General features: G+C 42.9%; 1 protein-coding gene across 1 annotated transcript in view; it reads left to right on the top strand.

The window, feature by feature from the left end:
• Positions 1–20,723, top strand: part of KIF26B (kinesin family member 26B) — a 61,299-nt gene that overhangs the window by 30,254 nt on the left and 10,322 nt on the right. The window contains exons 6-7 of the mRNA XM_010706846.3: positions 9,540–9,702; positions 10,858–14,299. Of these exons, the coding sequence (XP_010705148.1) occupies positions 9,540–9,702; positions 10,858–14,299 (3,605 nt within the window). The remainder of the gene's footprint in view (positions 1–9,539; positions 9,703–10,857; positions 14,300–20,723) is intronic.

The raw sequence follows: 20,723 nt of genomic DNA, 5'->3' as shown, positions 1-20,723 counted from the left end.
GGAGTTGTATGTGAAGAAGAACTCTAAAGAGCTAATAAATTGATTACCAGGGATGATAGTAAGCCTTGAGGCCTCCGACTGTATATTTTGCTAATGTTGTTAATTCAATGTTTTCACTTCATTCTGCATAATTTCATGTTTTGAAAGTTTATAGCTAGGACCCACTTTCATGAGAGTGCATATTTTCTAGTCTGTTGATCTAAATGAATGATTTTGAGATCATCAGCATTAAGAAAATCGCATGTCTAACAATTTCTCTCTTAGTTTTGGAATCCAAAAAGTTATAAATATTGGCTGAGTGTCCCTGTGGTTAGAAATTTCTCTTGTGTGTGTGCCCTATCTGGTATGTTCAAGGCTAGAGTTTAAAGAGTCTCAGTCTTATCACTGTGGAAGCACAGGTAAGATTTCTACCCATCCACACGTCCATCAATTCTTGCAAAGCTTACAGAGATGTAGTATCTTTGAGGCTTTTAAACTGTTTTCTCAGAGTTTCTTGAAATTGGCCAACAGGCTTAACATTTATTGCTATGAGGTAAGCTTATGCACAGAAATGTGGGCAGAATTAGCTTTGCATTTAACTTTCTTCTGGAATATCTCTAGTGTAATATCTCTAGAATTGTGTAATTTTCATAATATTAGTGACAGGTGAAACCTGCTGTTTGTTTTCTTTCTATTCTGTGCAGGAATGTGCACACTCTACAATAATGCTGGGGGCTGGCATATAAAATCTTCCTAATCAAAATGAAAGATATTTTGGTAGGTGACCTTCTAATTTCCTGGAGATGTCATTTGTGCTAGCAGTAGCTCCAAGTGGAGTGGTTTCTAAAACTGAACAACAGTCAGTTTATTTTCAGGTACAGCTCCATTTGGGATTGCAATTAGGATAAGAACTGCTCTCCAGCACAGGAAACTGGTAAGCTTACGCTGCCAAATGGTGGCATCTTGATGAGGGAGTGTAAACTACTGCTGTCACTGCTGCAGATCAAATGAGCCTAACCAGAATGAAGTAATTATGAAATCCTCCTAAAAGATCATGAATATTCATGGTTCAAGTACAAACATTTCAAGTTTGTTTTCGTGTGAGGAAATAACCCTGGTATTCCACTCACTACATATGAAATCATAACGCTCCCTGAAAGAAAAGGGCACAGTGCTGTAGCTTGCTCCTCAAGCTAACAGGTAGCGCTGTGTGCAGCAGTGAGCAGCCTTTCTGACCCCAACAAATTGTCATGCTCTGTTGGCCAAAATGTTTGCCTAGCTGTGTGGGGCATGCATAACACAGGGTCGTGTCGGTTGGATGGACATGTGCTTGTTGCTTGCACTGAGATGAGAGCTGAGGTGGCTGCTGCCCTGCCCTCTCTGCAGGGGCTGTCACCACTGGTAGCTCTTCAGCATATGTCACCTCTGCTGATGGCACTGGCAGCAGCTGAACTGCAGGATCTGAGGCTTTCCAAAAAACACCCCCCTTGTTTAGCCTCTTGAATACAGAAAGGAGAGCCTTGCATTAACTGGCCATGCATGAAAATGGCAGCCTTTGGCAAGGGCCCATACTGCAAACCACTGCTCAACCCTGCAGGGCCATGGGTGCTGGGAGGAAGCAGTGCTGACAGTAAAGATGCTGAGTGGTGGGAAGAGATCCCAGTGCACTTGCTGGATGTCTCCTTGCTGTGCTCAGGCCATCATCTCCCCAGTTAGCCCCCACAGGGACTGGTGTGAAGGTGGCTTCTGGATCCTGTCCTCAGAAGATGGAGATGAAACAAGTCCTCACTATATTTTCTTGCTGTGGAAGAAAGGATACCTATTCCCCTGTCACTGCCCTATAGCACCAGATGTTGGCCAGCCACTCTCCATGCTGTCTGTACCCAGGATGAGCAGCCTAGGAGAGGCAGGCAGGCTCCTCAGCTCCCCCAGGGGCTATTCAGCAGTGGCTATGACTGTTGTTTTCCCATTGAAAGCAAAGAAATGTCTTCAGTGAGATAAGTCAAGCCAAACTTGTACCTGCAATGCTTCCAGATAGGAGAGCCAAACAAGAAAAGGCACAGAAGGAGGAAGGCTTTTTCTTTCCCTTTGTGAGTGTACTTTGGTGCAGGTTAGAGCAGAGCCTTGTCACATGCAAAGTCTTTAAATTATTTAAAATCTGTATCAATGTTGGTTTTAACTGGATCTTTTTTTCTCCTCTAAATAACAGTCTGTTTACTGTTCAGGTTTTCCTAACCACTGGCATTGTTGGTTTTGGGGGAATCTGGCTTTAACTTCAGCATACAGTTGCAGAGCCTAATTAGCTCCCTAGATTAATTGAGCTTCTGTTTTTCAGCTGAGAATTTATGAGGAGCTGGCACTGTAATGAGACAGAGCAGTAGGATCCTTTTTATCTTTGTGCTTTGTTTGCATGTTTTTAATGGTTCCTTGTGAATGAAGTTTGGCTCTGTGCTTGGAGTTGGAGATGGAGTCCATTTTAAGTGCTGTTCTCTCTCTGACACTGCCAGTGGTCTCTGGAGAGCTGCCTTGCAGGCCTTCCCCTGCTGCCCACTCCTTAGATGTGCTCTGGTTGTGGTGTCAAAGACATTCACTTCTCTAAGCTCTCATCTGAGAAGCGTGTTGACCTGTAAATAAGGGGTTATGTCTTTGTTCAGTATTCCCAAAGTGAGAAGTTCTTCTGTACTAAACCACAGACATTCATGTTGCTGTGGTGAAGACTGTGAGGAACTTCTTTCTCACATTGGATTAATTATTTAATTGAAGCCCGTACTGGTTCAGCTCTACTGCTGGCACAAGACAGAAATGAGAAGGCAGTGGGGCCATCTTTCTCTGTGCTTCCTTGGGGCTGATACAGAGATGTGCAGCTCAGACCTGGGCTGAAAGTATCAGAAAATGTGAGTTCTTTAATTCGCACAGGTAAAAGAGGAGCAACTTTTGTGATAGTAACTGCTTTATTGTGAGATAGGTCTAGTGTAGGACTAAAAATGAACTGCTGAGAGTAGTCAGCAGAACCTCTACACTGGGGTACTTCTATGTCATTTTTCGGTAACAAGCTACTTCTTGCCTGTTTCTTGAAGCTCTGGGAGCAACTTCTATACAAGTCCGTTTACGGTCAGAGGGACAGTCATTTTAAGATGTTAGAGCAGCTGGAGTGTTTGGATGATCTTTTTATTAGTTTTCAGTCTTTGGTAAAAGGAAAGAAAAGATGCTGTCTTGTGCATCTATCTCATGCACAAGGATTGTTCTGCAACATGAAATTTCCACCAAGAGCTTTCTCAGTCGCCTTGGCCTCACTCTGCTTGTGCCTACACACACTCCTCTTATTTCCTCATTCCTACTATCAAAATTATTAACAGAAAGGAAGGATGTAGCTAAGCAAACAATACTGGTTCTTCCTGAATTCAGTCATTAGTAACATACCATTTTGGTTTTGTATCTTTTAAGCTGTGAACTGTCCTCTTTAGAGATTATTTCTGTGCAATCAGAGCCAAAAGCAAATGGAGTATTTATGTGGTTCTCTCATTATGCAAGCATTTATTACTATGAACAAAGCACTGCATTAGCACAAGGGAGCAGAGTTAAGACATTATGATCAAAACTAACTGCCATACTTCCAGAGATTTTTCCTTTGACATACCTCTATAAATAATTAGATTACAAGACACCTGAGGGCATACATCGTCTTATCCTGTAACAATAACACCTTGAGAGAGTTGACAACATTTTTCTTTTGGCCAAGTGCCTAGGAAGACACCAAGGTGTACGATTAATAGAGAGCTCGAGCACACACCCTTGTATGTCCCAATGCTTATTCATAATATTGCATTCTACCTCTTGAGAGTGTTATGTTTATTCCTGATAGTTCTGCTTTTGCCATTAAATAGCCAAAACCCTTATACTAGTGGGGTGAGATGAAGGGGAAGACGAGGAAAATATTTTCTTTAAGGTAGTTGAAAAAGAAAAAAAAAAGAGAATCTAGTGAAGTGTATAATAGGATTGGTTAAATAACTCCACAGCAAAATCGGGATTCCAAGACTTGAGCTGGATCTTCCTTTCCAGCAATCCCTCCATTTGTGGAAAAGCCCTGTACTTGTCACTCCCATGCAAAGAAAGAGATACTGGGCAATGCAAATTCCTTCAAATTTGCTGAGCATAACATTTTCTTCCTGCTTCATTTCCATTCATGAATTCTATTTTGAAGCCCTAAACAAAAGCAATTATCGTTTGCCTCTGCTCTGTGGAGCACATTTGGAACACATTACCAACACGGACTCTTCATGTCATGCAGTGGAAGGATGTCAGAAGGCTCTGTCCAAGCTGTGCCCCCTCATCCAGCCTGCACACATGCAGAGTAGTGCAGTGAGCATGCCAAATTATGTGGGGTTTATAGGGTGCCTTCGATGGGTATCAGTGAGAAGATGAGGGGATGAAAGTGGAGATAGGGACCCTGATGGTTATACAGCACCAGTGAAGGACATTAATAGGAGCAAGAGTTGAGGAAAGAGAAAATCAGTGCTGGGAGAGGAGCTAGTAATGATGCTGGACACTGGCAAAGACAGGTGCAGGTAGTTAGGCCAAAGTAGGATAAAATGGAGCAGTGCTGGGCTACTTCAGTAGGGAGCTCAGGGTGAAAATCATAGTGTGGGACTTAGACTGAAGAAGGATGAATCAGGGAAGCCCCAGGAAAATGCTGATAGGAGGGAAAAGGATTGTCTGATGACAAAAAGGCAAAAAGGATGTGAGTACGTGAGAGCAAAATTCTGTAGCGCAGGAAAGGATTGCAGTACTCCGGAACTTCACCATCCCTCACCAACAGCAAATGCTAGCAATACTTCAAGGTAAATTGTGAGCCACCTCCTCCTGCTCTATTGCTTGTCTCTACAAAAGTGGCAGCTGGTTGGCTAGTTCAGCACTTGAGGCTTTTTAATACACCAGAAGGCTCTGAGCCTGTTGATATCTCAGTGAAGTGTAGACATAAATCCACATAAAATTACATAAAATATATAAGAACATTGAGGTTGTGAAATTAAGTACTACAGTGGCAGGAAATGCCAGAAATAAGGTTGTGTTAGCAGACTTACTTTGGCCTCATGAGCTATGCATATGAGTTTTGTTTTTTTTTTGCAGGACACTTCCCTGTAAAATTAGCATCTTATAAAGGCAAATGAAGGACCTGCTTTGGAGATGAGTCAAGACAGTACTGGGGTGTGGTTGTCATCAATAAACTCCACCCTGACTTGTAACTGGAGCTGGAAGGCGTACAGAAATTGGAAGTGTGGAAGAGAAGGGGGAGGTATTACAATGGGAGCTGGTACTGCCATCAGAACTGGTTCTGCTAATGCATTCCTAGTGTTTGTAGGTGGACTGTTAACTGTTTTTGGTTTGCTGAGTGACCAGACTGAGAACCAGCTTTCTCATTTTCTCTGCACCAGAAGTCAAAGGAAGATGTACACTGAATATGAAAGACTGTATAATGCTCAATACTCTGAAAGATCAGTGCTTCAAACCGAACACCTATACTTAGTGCAGCAGGTGTTAACAGGGGATTATATACTTCTCCTCAGAGGCATTCACCAGAAATTGTATTGATGAGCTCCACAAGAAAGAAAAAGGAAAGGCCTTTGAAGAAATAAATCATTCTGGTTACAGATCTGCATTTGTTTAGTCCTAACAGTAGGCAAAGCACAAGTCCACACATTAAAAGAGAGAGATTAAATGAAAGACTGAATGATTTCTTGTTCAGTGAGCACTGTTTATCCTGTGCAGGGATTGAGGCAGGGGTCTACTGGAAGATTGGTATCCAGTTGTGAAATTAAAAGACATAGTCTTAATGCACACAGACAAGTGGGATTTAGGCATTGTCCAAACAAACCTGTCATGATCTTGAGTATTTCATTCTTCTGATATACAATTCTATTTTGTTTGAATCTGAGTATAATTAATCAATTGTGAAGAAGGAAAATACAAATATATTTATGTGGAGCTTTGAGGTATATGTTTTTTTTTTCTTCTTGTTGAGCAGGCGAAAATACTAATTTACATTGATCCCCAGTTTGCATGGCTGTCTCAGAAGACAAGAAATAGAAAACACTGTGCACACTGCAGCACATATCTCTTTTTAGGAGATTTAATGTCTTTTAGGGATCCTTAATAGTAGCTATTGAGAGACACAGAAGACAGTAATATGGGTCTTCAAGGGTCTGCTGTAAAGTGAGAGGGTGAGGATAAGAGAGTAGCCTGGAGAAGAGACAACTTCCCCTCGTCCTTTCAGCACAGACAGCTGCTACTTCATGGGATGAAGTGAACCTTTCTGCCTGGCATCTGCACAGTTCTTCCTTTCTTTCTTCTTTGTACCATAACTACTGACACTCTTTTTAGAGATGTGAGTGTAGCTTTCTTTCCCCAGGGCTCCTGCCTCTGGATTTTTCCAAAGATAAAGCTTTGTGTAGTTTATTTTGGAGTTTAGTCTGTGTGGAACATAGGAAATAGTTAGCAGTGTTTTAGTGTAGCCATGGTGATATAAGGACACCATGGCTAGGAAGGGTTTACAAGTAGGGGCAATGTATTTTGCTTGACTAAATGCTGCAGGTAGAAAAATCAAATAACCTTTAAATACTGAAAAGGCTGCAGAATGGGTTTGCGGACATAAAGGCTTTGGCATATGAGGTGCGGCATTTTTCTGTCCTCGCCTTCAGGCGCTGTTCTCTGTGTTTTTATTCCTAAACTCACAAGGAATTACAATAAATTTCCTAAACTATAAAAACATTAGTGGATGAGATAGAACTACATTTAAGAAGAAGAAAGATGTATAAAATGGGGTCGGTGTGCTGCTCTGGCATATCACTTCATTTCTCTTAGTGCAGAACACAATTGGATCATTTCTATTTGTAATGCATCCCTGAAGATCTCCTATTTGCTACAAAGAAATTGGTGCATGAGCAACATGCACCCAGAAACAGCAGCTCTTCTATGTTTCCTATGCCTAAGTTTGTTTTGCATGGGCAGAAGATAAAAAAAATGTTCTTCCCTCTCAAAGCTCTTTTAGTCCAGACCTTCCCTTTGTAAAGCTTGTGGCTCCACAGGAAATTTTGCTTTTGCAAGTACCAGCTCACAAATGACCTAATGAAATAATTTTCTTTTTCATGCAGAAATGCCATGTCAGCACTCGCAAGAGCAAGGCATTTACTTCATGTCTCACACTGTATGACAAGCTAATTTCAATGAGATATCCAAAATATCAATAATTTTATTTGCTGAGGCTAGAATGAGTTAAAAATTAATAGTTACTAAGCCGCACATCTGTATTATTATGTTCCCTTTGACTTTTAGTCTTTCCTTAGGAGTCAGGAGGGGCTATAGTGAGACATCAGTGAACCATGAGCAGGTGAATGTTTTAAGACAATGTCTAAAACTGTCAAAAATATATGATCATTAAAATTTTCCTCCTTGTTTTATTCCTCAATGTATAATACTGACAGGAGGCAAGTTATTTTGTGTATATCCAAAGTTACACTGATAGTCCAGATACAGGCAGTATTGAAGGAAACTCTGACATTAGAAATCAGTATTGGCTGGACTTTTTTGCTGCTAATTTTCTTGCTTTAATTCTTAAAAAAAATCCATCCTTTAGTTTCTTTCTAATAGATGTCACAGCATTTGAATTACAGAATAAGAATTTCCTCGGTATCATCTATCTTCTCGCACGCATGTATTTCAATGCAAGGCAGATGGGACAGATTATTTCATATTCATAATGCATATAGCTTTAGGAGAGCTGCACCGCAGTGTGCTGATGGGTTATGGCTGCATGGGTTATGTATTCTCAGGAGATCTACATGTTCAGAATGCATTCTTTTGCCCTTTCCCCCGTCGACTCCTGTTTTGCTGTGATAGAAGCACTAGCAAATGAAAGGCTTGTTATTGATTTCTGTACAGATGTTTATAATTTCCATGTAACTCTGCATCGGAGTGGCAGCAACTGATGTACAAAATTTGACATCTTAATTATTCCTTGATGGAAAGGAGGGCCACTAACCTGAGGTACAGCAGCCTATTAACTCGGGATCTGTGGATTCAAAGCAGCCTTAGGTCACAAGAGAAATGAGTGAGGCTGTCTCATTGTAGTCTTTGTGGATGTTTGCTTGCTTCTCAAAGCTGCCAGATTGTCTTCAGTGTGTCTGGAGCAGAAGGAAGCAAAAATTGTGAAATAGAAAATATTTTCCATCTAGTATTGCTAGCCTAGCTGAAATCACAAGTACTATAAAGCTCAGCAGTAGCACATTTTATGAGCCAGCATCAGCTCACTGCAGTGTGGCTCTCCTAGAGCTATATGCCCCACCTAGATGCTAAATGCAACAAAATATGCAATCCCAAATGCTGTGATTTACCCAATTAAAAAGAGAGATTCAAGAAGTCTGATGTTTGTCTAGCAGTCCTATCCAGTGGATATAGGTTAATTTCCCACAGGTTGCAGCTTTATGCAGAATTCCCATGAGCTGGGAATGTTAAATGCAAGACTAAGGGCAAACATGCACCATAAATATTAGCAGAGATTGAACAGTGACCCACAAAAATCTAATCCCAAGCCATTGATAGTATTGCTGTCGGGAAGAAATTGCTGTATGCAGTTTATCAAGCACAAGTAAATATCAGGCTGTTGTCTTTGCTTTGAGCCATGTGTAACTATTATCCATAACCTTAAGTGCAGGAGAGGCTCTCTTCAAGAAGATACCATTTCCCAACTGGTCAGCTATTTTATTTGTGCTCCTCATGGTTAAAGATCCCTTAAATGTATATATTGTGCATTTTTGACTACAGGATTAGATGAATACCACACAAAAGTGGTATTACATATGCATCATCATGCTATTAGAATTGTTGTGCTTGGCGATTCCAATTCTTAGTCTAGTCACAGACAGCCCCACAGTAAGGCATCAGCATTTCAAAAACTATCCTGTTCTGAACAGTAGAGTAAACTGCAAGAACAGAAAATTTAATTCCCACTTCAGCAGAAGAAAAGATCTAATATGAAAGAACAGTTGTGAGAAGTCTTAAGGCTTGACTGGCTTGTATTTCACCAATATAATCCAAAGTTATTTTATTGATTTAAGTAGCAGCATTATTGAATTACACAGGGCCCCAGAAGGCAACAGAACCTTTGGGTCCTCTAATCTAATCCACTACACTCTTGCCTACTGGAGCTCGTTCAGAGTCTGCTTGTACACTGGAAAAGGGTAGCACTTTGCCATCTTCTGCAGTAACTCCTTAGTCTGCAATGCTGGTCTGCTGTTCTGTATTCACCAGTGGTAACAGTGCTGAAGGAATGAGACCAGATGAAGACATAGAAGGGGAACTGGGAACATAAAAGAATTTTAAGTTGTAGTCCAGAGTCTTCCAGCAAGCTCAGCTGCAGATACAGGATAGTGCAAATCTGTGGAACAGAACTAATTAGAATTCCATTAAAAAAAGGAGAAAAAATTTTGCTGAGACACAAGTCACATCATGATGGTCAAAGTGAAACCTCGCTGGCTAATGCAGCCTTAATTCATTTTATTTTGCAGAGACAGCAAGCTCACCATGTTGCTTCGAGAGTCCCTGGGGAATATGAACTGCCGCACCACAATGATAGCTCACATTTCAGCCACTGCGGGGAACTACGCTGAGACGCTGTCCACCATCCAGATTGCATCCAGAGTCCTCAGGATGAAGAAAAAGAAAACTAAGGTAAGACACGTATAACTTCCTTCTTATAGTGCTGGAAGAGGAAGCAGGAAGGACCCCAAAAGGTCCTTGATGGGGCAGCAAGACATATAGCAAAATCAGGAACCAATTCCAAAGTGCAAAGGTTGTATGTACCTTGTCCTAGGTGAGTGGCTCAGAGCACATAGCAGAGACAGGGGAATGTAAATGCTTCAGCATCAAATAGAGGAGCGCTTTCAAACATATATGTCTTAACAGGTTTTTAAGCTGGCCTCATTTATTGATATAGGTGAGAGTGTAAATCTTCAGTTATGTTCTTAGTGCTAATGAAATAATAAGGAATGAAACCACTGTACAGTAAATTGGGTTTAATGAAGAGTTAGATTCTCTGTGCTTCTCACAGAGAGTAGAAGCAAAATGAATGCAAAACATTGTGTCCATTGCCTGCACTGATGCCCCGTTTATTCTGACTGCCTTTAAATATGAGTGATAGATTTTCCAAGAAGTAAAGTGATGGTGGGCTATATCTAATTCCATGCTTATGGAGTCCTGGTTCCTTCTGTATAGCTTGCAACGTGAACTGCGTACAACCAGTGAATGTTTGATTTAAACTGACAGTCTATGGATTGAAAAAAACTTTGAAGAGAGACAACTGAAGGGATTAATTCCACACACCATTACAGCAATGTGTCCCTGTGAAGGGATTCATTTCACACACCATCCCTGCGGTGTGTACTGAAGGACTCCCTTAAACATATTATACAACTTCACACATTGGCATTATGACCAAAAGGGACTATCTTTATTTTCTGTGCTTTATTTCTGTAATGAGTTTTCTTGTTCCTGTTCACACACAAAAATAGGAATGCCTTTGGCAAATAATCAGTTTATTTGGTTGGTCTAAATTAGGTGAGCACTCCTGATCTATTTATTCAGTACATTATTTTTTTGGAAACCTCATGACTGACTGTGGCACATTTAGAATTGGGGCATTGGGTACTCTGTTGAACACTGCTGTTTGTTTGCTGTAAGACTGGATATAAGGATCTTCAGAGTTCTGTGTCTTTGTTTAGAGATTTCCCAGTTTAGATATATCATTTTTTGTGTATGCATACAGTTTGTGCAAGGAGCTGTTTGCAATTCTGAGATATCATGATCTCTGTCTCTCTGATGTTGCAGTACACATCGAGTTCTTCTGGAGGAGAGAGCTCTTGTGAGGAGGGTAGGATGCGTCGGCCAACCCAGCTGAGACCTTTCCATTCTAGAAACACCGTTGACCCAGACTTCCCTATTTTGCATTTATCAAGTGATCCTGATTATTCATCCAGCAGTGAGCAGTCCTGTGACACAGTGATTTATGTTGGCCCCAATGGCACTGCCCTTTCTGATAAGGAACTGACAGATAACGAAGGTCCCCCTGACTTTGTTCCTATAGTTCCTGCACTGCAGAAGACCAAAAATGAGGGCAGGCTGGAAGAATGTAGTGAATCAGGGCCCAGCACGTCTGAAAGAGATTGCCTGAAGTGCAACACCTTTGCAGAGCTCCAGGAGAGGTTGGATTGTATAGATGGCAGTGAAGAGACCAACAAATTTCCCTTTGAAGAGATGCCTGCTCAATTTAGCTCAGACCAGATGTCTAAGTGCTCTGTCTCAAGCCAACTCGCAGAGCTTAGTCACTTACCAGAGTCAGATAAGGAAGATACGATGCCAGAATGTCAGCATCCTGATAGAGAAGCCAAGGAAAATATAAATGCAACCCCCAGCAAAACTAAGAGAAATCACTCCCCCATTCCTTCTGGAGGTCTTACTAATATTTCTACTCCTCCTTCTCCCAGGAGTGTAACAGGCAGCTCTAGTAAAGAGCTTAGCTCTTGCCAGTTAGCACACAGCACCAGCTTGCAGAGCAGCAGAGAAGGTCTCAACACCTGTGGCTTTGTGGAAGGGAAACCAAGGCCAATGGGTTCACCCCGGCTTGGCATTGCGAGCCTCTCCAAGACATCTGAGTACAAGCCACCAACTTCTCCTTCCCAGAGGTGCAAAGTCTATACACAAAAAGGAGTTCTTCCCAGCACCACACCCCCACCAGCTTCCCTGAGTAAGGACAATGAGATGACATCTACTGAATCTTTGTTACAGCCAGAAATACGAACTCCACCTGCAGGAATGAGCCCTCAGATCATGAAGAAGTCAGTGTCTTCCAGCAATGGGGATTTTGAAGAGACCATGCTCAATGAAGACCAGCAACAAAACCATTCTCCTGAATCTAAGAAGGAGATTCTAAGCACTACTATGGTGACTGTGCAGCAGCCACTGGAACTGAATGGGGAGGACGAGCTGGTGTTCACCCTTGTAGAAGAGCTAACCATTAGTGGGGTCCTTGACAATGGGCGCCCAACCAGTATCATCAGTTTTAACAGTGACTGCTCTGTGCAGGCTTTGGCCTCTGGGTCTAGGCCAGTCAGTATTATCAGCAGCATATCTGAAGATCTTGAATGTTACTCCAGTGCAGCTCCTGTGTCTGAGGTCAGCATCACACAGTTCCTTCCACTTCCAAAGCTGGGCCTGGATGACAAGTCCCAGGATGATGGCAGCAGACGCTCATCTATCAGCTCATGGTTGAGTGAAATGAGCACAGGAAGTGACGGTGAACAGTCATGCCACAGTTTCATTGCCCAGGCATGCTATGGGCATGGAGAAGCAATGGCAGAACCTCCTGTCTCTGAGTTTGCAAGCACCATACAAAGCGCCAGCATGATTTGTGTAGGTGACAAACAGAAGCCAGTGACCGACAACATGCTTATATTGTCAGAAATGGGGGAGCAAGCTTTCAGCAAAGTGCCACCCATCAAAGGCTGTAAAATATCAGCTCTAGGGAAAACTACTGTCACAATTAAAAACACTGCAAGCCTCAACAGCTGTGAGGGCTACTTCCCAATGAAGACAAACATTACTGTTTATCCATGTATTGCTGTTAATTCCTTCAAAGCGCAAGACACTGATGATGCTGTATCGGCAGTAAATGCGGACCCAAAGGTTGCTCATCCCCATGAGGGGAAAGAACCCAATGCTAAAAAAGATATCAAATTTGAAGATCCTTGGCTGAAGAGACAGGATGATGTAAAAAATGACAGCTCTGGGAGCAGTGATGGGTCAAGGTGTGACATGACCACAGTTTCAGCCAAATCTGAGCAGAGCACAAAGCAGTCTCCAGCAGACAGATTTAGCAGCAGCAGCAGCAGCGGGGATGCCTCTGTCTCCCCAGGATGTGATAGTCTGAAGAGGATTGTGGATGGGTGTGAGATGGCAGCATCTGGCTCTGCAATCCAGAGTCCCGTTCATTCCAGTGATGGCTTGAAGGGTGGCAGCCTCCCTCGAGGGCTGCCTCCAAAGGCAAGCAAGCCAGAGGAGTCTGATAGTCACTTCCATTCTACTGCCTCTGACAGCAATGGAGTTGTTTCTCCTGCCCACACCCAATTTTCTAAGGCCAGCCTAGACAAAAAAATGGCCTCTCCCAAACATTGTGTCCTCACTCGCCCCAAAGGGACACCTCCTCTGCCTCCAGTGAGAAAGTCAAGTTTGGATCAGAAGAACAGAGCCAGCCCCCAGCACAGTGCTACCAGCAGCACCACCAGCAGTCCCTCTGGCCAGCCCACGCCTTTCCAGGCCAGCTTCCCCGAGGAGCTGAATGCCAAACCAAAGGGCCCTGGCATTGACAACAGCAGCAACAACAGCAGCAGCAAGCTGTTCAGTGCCAAGCTGGAGCAGCTCGCCAGCAGGACCAACTCCCTTGGAAGGTCCACAGGAAGTCACTATGAGTGTCTGTCACTGGAGAGAGCAGAAAGCCTGTCCTCTATGAACTCCAAAATGAACCCTGGCAAAGACACCACCATGCCTAGGACTGGAAGAAGCGTCAGCCGCAGTGTCATGTCCTCACCAACCAACTCAGCTCTCTCCCAGTCTGCAGGAGCCTCGCCAAAAGCCGGACAGTCAAAGATCTCTGCAGTCAGCAAGCTCCTGTTGGCAAGTCCCAAGGCCCGAAGCCTGTCTGCCTCTGCTACAAAAACACTCAGCTTTTCAACCAAGTCTCTGCCTCAGTCTGTTGGGCAGAGTTCCAGTTTGCCTCCAAGTGGGAAGAATATGTCCTGGTCAACACAGTCCCTCAGCAGAAACCGAGGCTCTAGCCTTGCTTCTAAGTTGCCTCTTCGGGCTGTCAATGGACGGATTTCAGAGCTGCTCCAAGGCAGTGCCAGCTCGAGAGGCTTGCAGCTCCGAGGAAACGTAGAAGCAGATGAGCGTGGTGGCCTTCACGGAGAGGAAAAGCCAGCAGTTCATGTGCTGCCATCTCCTTACAGCAAGATCACTCCTCCCCGGAAACCTCATCGCTGCAGCAGTGGTCATGGGAGTGACAACAGCAGTGTCCTGAGCGGGGAGCTGCCCCCCGCCATGGGGAAGACTGCCCTGTTCTACCACAGCGGCGGCAGCAGCGGCTATGAGAGCATGATGAGAGACAGCGAGGCAACAGGGAGCGCCTCTTCTGCACAAGATTCCATGAGCGAGAACAGCAGCTCAGCCAGCGGCAGGTGCCGGAGTCTCAAAACACCGAAGAAACGATCAACCACGGGTAAGCTTGAAGTGATGTGAAAGGGGAAAACAGACCAAAGCAGCTAACTGCTTCATGGTGGGGAGGCCTTTCCTGAAGACAGGCTAGTAGATCAGTGCCAGCTGTGTTTGCAGCAGAGATGAGAGGCCCAGGTAAGTGCACAAATGTCAGTGTTTGCATTGCATATGCAGTTGAGCCTACCACTCATTTCACTTAGGTTTATTTCACATTAACAGAACGCTTATCTCTGCAGTTATTTCACGTTGCTAGTTGCAATTAAGTATTTATTTATACAAATATTCTTCTGATTTGATTCCAAAAAGATGCCTTTATGAGGTGATGAAATGTAATTGTTACCCTCAAGCACTTTGGACAAAGACTCCTCTCTTGGTACACGTGTGGTTCAGAAACACAAGGCCAGAGTCCTGCTCAACAGCAGCTAAGTGCTCCCTTTTGCTCCTTGTGCCCTATGAATGCCCAAAAGGTGCAAGATGCCCTGCCGCTGGATCTGTCACTTCTTTCTTCCCACCCATTTAAGAAGATGGAACAAAGTTATGCCCATGCTGTTGAAAGATCATATCCTGCCGCTGAGTCTGTTGGGTTTTAACTTTTGAGTTACAAGTCCTTCCTCTCCAAGTAATTTTATTATTAATAAGTTATACTAGTAATATTATAAATATGGGCACTGTTGCTTTAAAGTACTTGCAAGTCTGAGAGCAGTTACTCATCACAGAGAGGATCAGAATCCCCAGTAGCTTTCTTACTACATTTTTTAATCAGATAGCAAGAGCCTCTTGGTCCATGCCAGGAGTCCATGGTGTTGCAGCTTGTACTTCTCACCAGGACAATAGTGTTTCATAGGTTTGCAGGAAAGGGATGAGGAACATCCATCAGCTGTTCACCCCACTTTTTTTCTGAGTTCTGTTTTCCCAACCAGAAGCGTAAATTCTGCCTAACCAACTTCCTTTTTAAAAAAATGCATATAGATACTGGAACGGGTATATACCAGTATTTAAAATATCAGTGGCTGCATATTCTGCAGTAGCTCTGGCTGCAGAAATGTGTAATTCTCATAGAGTTCCTAATTCACAAGCCATTCTCACTTGCTGGGTTACTTACCTCTGGGATTCATTTAGAATGAATGAAATGAGTGAGGCATTACCTTCTCTTTTCTTAAGCTTTTGCTGCAGTAGCAGGAAGAACATGTGCAACACAGATGTGAACACAACGAACAACATAATTAAAACTATATTCAGAAGTACATGTCTGATAATACCTGTTTGAGGATACATCTGAAAGTCACTCTACATTGTGCAAAGCAAAGGCCAAGTGATGAAATAATCTTCCTGATGTTAACTCTGCATCCTATGAGAAAGACTCTGTTCTATCCTTTCTGCATATGTGGCAATAACTTAATTTTCCTCTTTCTAATGAGCTGCTCTTCTAACAGCTCCTTTCAAATATAAACTTCTTAATGGTAACTTGCAAGAAAAAGAAGGATGATTTTGTATATTGTGGAAAAGGAATCCAAAGCTGACCACACAGAATGCTGGGAGTGTACTGTCAACTGACTGTGTGCTGTGGAGAAGTTGCCCATATGATACGGACTTTTTCCATAGGACATTTGCTTTTCTTTGGATTCTGTGGCAAAAATTGAGTCTTTTGCTTTCCCATTGCTTTGATAGTGAGACAGTTAAAGGCATCCAGTAACCATTCTTGAGAGAAATCCATCTGCAGTAGGCTCTGTAAGGGTCACTTTCCCTTTCTTTAGCTTATGCCACAGATGGTGATTTTCAACAAAATTTGAACCAGGAATAGATGCAAAAAAATAACAATTTCTGTGAAAGCAGAGCAGCTCTGCAAGTGAGGGAAAGCATAGAAAACTGCAGTGTAGATTCGTCCATATCAAACACAAGACTATCCCCCCTCCCTTGGATCTAGCCAGCTTTGATCCTACCTGGCCGAACAGTGGTGGTGATTTGTCATGCAGTGCAGGTATGTAACGGTAGTCAAGCAGGAAGCTTTCCTTAGCAAGGAACGTGGACAATCTCAGCTTTGCCACTTTTTTACTGCTAAGTAAAATCTGACCTTTTTCATTAAGTACAACTTTCTCTCTAACTGACAAATGTATGCATTCAGTCTAATTTCTATTTGGCTTAGTTCCTCTCTCCCTTGTCAGCAATGTTGCAGGTGTTTACCATTGCTGGATTTTAACCTCTGTGATAGAGCTTTTTCTGTGCATAGCCATCCCTGCAAGATGCCTGTTCTGGTAGGCACAGCAAAACGTGGCATGTTGACATCCCTCAAAGTATGTGCAAAGCTTCTCTCTTAATTGAGTCTGTCATCTGATGTGGAGAGTTTGCAAGCATTTTTTTTGTTGTTGTTGTTGTTGTTATTTTGCTTTTGAGAGTGATTCCCTATATTTGCAAGCAATTCCTGTATTGAGTGAGTTGTGTTTCTAAGAGGAACCAGTTCTTTTAATGCAAATGAAAAAAAAAGATATTTATTACTTTCTATATCTGTAGCAGCAAACCACTGCCCAGAAATTCATAATCCTTCACTTTCTTGTAACCCAGCTCCAGTTTGAATTTCATTCTGCAGCAGTAATATCATAATTCTGTTTTGATGTGTTTGATAATAGTATAATTTTTCACATGTCAGCAGATTTATGATGGCATAAAATCGGGATTATTACCTCAATGCAGGAGAACATGAAGGAGGATCTGAGATATAAGGAAGAATAGAGTTGTTTGCAAACATATTTTTATTGCATAATAAACAAAAAAATATGCAAAGGTTTGCAATCTTTTATCCTCCGTAATTTCTCCTGTCTGTAAGTCTGTTCTCATCTGAATGATCTCTCACAAGGAACACTTTTTAATGAAAACGATAGCATACAAAGGTTCTGAGCTCTTGAAAGATGGATATTATTTTAATACATAGTGTCAAGAGCATTGGACCTTTCCTGATTTGCAGTCACAGATCCACTGTGCTGTAATGGATATGGCACTATAGATATGCTCATTTCAGGTCAGGCAACCTTGTCCACTTTATTTATGATTATTATTAGCAGAAATGCTAGCTGTCAGACATGATCATCATGAATCAGCCCAAAGCCCCTTTAAAAGGAGCTATAAAGAGTCTTTAGCAGAATCACCAGCAGCCCTGTCAGATCCCGCAATTACTTTTGAAGTTCTGACACATTGGGGAGACATCATTTTTTTCTTGAGATTAAGATCTTGTCTTTCAATGCTTTTAAGTGCATTATTTTTATGTGTAGGTGCTTCTGTGCTGATTGTCATACATGAAGCATCAGACCTACATTGACAGCTTTTGAAAGATAAAGCTAGATTATATCCTTCAGTGTAGCCCTAGGTTAAATCTTGGGCTCTACATGGGTATGTGTACAATTCACAGACAGCCCAGTGCTGTGTAAACAAAAGTAAAACAAACAAACAAACAAAAAAACCAACAACAAAACAAAAAACAAAAAAACCTCACACCAATTATTAGCCCATATATTCTTATATCTACTGAAAATCATGTGTATATATCATGAACCACTTAAGCCTTCCCCCTGAAGTAACCTTTTATTTTCATAAACATTTCTGTCTTTGTAGCTTTTAACATTGGTCCTATAATGCAGCATCAGCAGTTACCGACGTAAGTGACCACTTACAGCAAGAACAGAGCTATTTAGCCCTGATAGATCACTGTATATTTCAAAGCTTTGTGCAGCCACCCTTTAATCCACCTTGTGTTGCACATATTACTCTAGACTCCATTTTACAGGTGCAGAAATCAAGGCAGAGGGCTTTACTGACTTACGCAATGCCTCCACTAAGTGACAGTCAGATCCAGGATTAAATTGCAGGCACCTTTGACTCCTAACCTCAACCCTGACTGACTTGGCTGCACATCCTCCCTTGCCCTTTCTGAGCACCAGAGAGGAGGGTTTTATCTGTTATTTTTTGTGGCAGTCCCTCCCCCCTCTCCACTCGGATGCATCTGTGCAACTGTATTTGCTCCCATTTATTTGCTCACTCTGTGAGCGTTTTTTCTGTAGGAAACAATCCGCGTCTCAGCCATTTTCCTGGCTCTGAGTCTCTCTCTCAGGGAGGCAATGCTGTCTTGAGCAGAGCACTGAAGTATTACAGCACAGTCATCACTAGCACCAATTATATATTATTTTTTAATACCTCAGAAATTTCAAGTGCAATGGCCTCATGCTGCTCCATGGAAAGGCAATGACAAGGATGCTTTTATAGCACAAACTCTCTTGTGTCATCAGGAAGTGCATTCAGGCTTAACTCCATTTTAACCAAGCTGTATTTGTACCCTGGGAACACAACAGAGATGAGCAGGAGGCAGGCAGGGCGGTAGGTAAGGACTTGCAAGATCTGTATTGTGTTCCCAATGGTGCTGCTGGTTCGCTCTGTCACCTTGAGCAGCCTGTGTAACGTCTATTGTCTGTAACCAGCTCACAAAACTAGATCATGGCCTTGTGGAAAAGCTCTCAATGCAAAACAGGACTGGGTGCTTTCAGCCATACAGCTTTGCTGCTGCTTCCAGGTGTGTGATCCCATCAGCTCTAAGCTAGCAGCTGTGCAAGAGCCCAGGTTTTAATTAGGTTTACTCAGCATAGCCAGGCCATTTGCATTCCCATGCAATGTGCTCAGATGCCTTGCTTGTGCCTTTTGCCCTGTCTTGAAGAGGATTTGGGACTGCCAGATCTGCCGGAAGGCATCTCCTGGGGATGAAAGAAGGGGAGGGGCTCTGAGACAAGGTGCTAGAAGATAAAGCTTTCAGAGGAAAATATAGGGATGTTCCCGAGGTTGTTTGCTTTGTTGTTCCTTTTGGGAGCAGGCTCAGGTGCCTGAGAGAGCCCCAGTACATGTGACATGTGGTGAGGCACAGGGGCTGTTGTTGTCATTGCCTGCAGCACTCTGCTGAGCCCAGAGCCTCCTCTGCCTGGGAGATTCTCTCCTTTAATTTCTGTGCTCTCCAGTTGAGGTTTGTCGGAGCTGAGCCTGAGTCTGACTGATGGCAGCAGGGTAAAGCAGGGCTGTGCTCTGTGTCCAGGCAATCTGGGAGAGCAGCCGGCATGCAGTGCAACGTGGCAGTGAAGGTCAAAGACATGGGAGGAAGAGGTGGTTTGTGTGGGAAGGAGGCACTGCCAAAAAAAAGTCAAGGCCCAGAGGAGAGAGTTCTTGTAAAGGGCTTCTGTGTGGGGTTGCTCTTGGCCACTTTAGCCTTTCTGAACACTGGAAGCAGAGCACCGGGAAACAAAAAATTAAGGGACGCTGTTGTTAAGGCTTGGTAAGGCCAAGTCTGAACAAGACTGGGGAAAGCCAAGGTCTCCAAATGCTGGCTTCCTGATGTTTGAATGTGTGCCCTGAGCTGCAGTTAGTTGTATTTCCTGGCATCTGCAGGACCGTGCTCCTACCTGTCCGGGATAGGATTTGCCTCTGTGTGTGTGTCTGTGCTTTAATCTTCTTTGCACAGGTAACCTGTCTGCCTGTAGATAATTAAAGTTTCTTGCTGCAGCAGTTTATTGCTTTTGCAGTAAAGTTTCATGACTCCTTGCGGCTCTTTTGCAGTTCTGAGTTTTGCTACCAAAGTAGAACAAATTGCTACATGATTTTAAACACTTTCATAAAAAGACAGATTGTTAAGACATGCCAATAATTATCTGCAATTAGAATGCCTGTTTTGGTCTTGCCTCTGTGCTCTGGATTTCACTGCTGGATTGGTTTTAAAGATGGAGATTTCAGATTTCCTGGAAACCCTGATAACTCCATATTCACACACATTGCCTCTATGGTAACACTTAACCCAGTCCATGAAAGCAGCAGAAAACGCCAGAGGCTGAATTTGGGGACTGTAAATTATGAAAGTCCATCTCCAACCAATATTACAAAGCAACGTGTTTTGAAACATAGCCAAAATGATAATGCTGAAACAAAACGCCACAAAAAGAATCTGAGCTTTTTTTGCTGAATCCAAGTGAAAAGGAGTTTGGTTCATGTTTAGACTGCTGAAGGCACTGTGGGGAGCTGAAAATTGCTCTTTGTATCAAAAAGCTGTAGGGCTTCTCCAGCATTTCCACTTTAACTTGCTTACAATTGACGATAGCTAATTGATATCCTGCATTATTCCCTTACCAAGACAAAGGATGTTAGAGCCATACAGCCAGACGTTGTTTGCTTGCAGGTGACCCCTTTATGCATATGATTGCTGGCTGGGAGAGCAGAAGGAGGGGCACTGTGGGCTTCAGCTCCACTTTTTTTTTTGTTCATTAAAACAACAGCATTGATTTTCCCAGGTCAATGCGAGGCCATTTCGTGCAGCAAATCTGTGTTGAAAGGGATCAGAGTAATCATTTTTTACACGCTTGACTACTGCATGCCAGCACTGAGCTTTCAGCCACATGAACATAGGAATG

The sequence above is a fragment of the Meleagris gallopavo genome, chromosome 2 (genome assembly GCF_000146605.3).
Source record: "Meleagris gallopavo isolate NT-WF06-2002-E0010 breed Aviagen turkey brand Nicholas breeding stock chromosome 2, Turkey_5.1, whole genome shotgun sequence".
Taxonomy (NCBI): Eukaryota; Metazoa; Chordata; class Aves; order Galliformes; family Phasianidae; genus Meleagris; species Meleagris gallopavo.
Note: the sequence above shows the minus strand (reverse complement) of the source record. Positions and strands in the feature narration are given on the sequence as shown.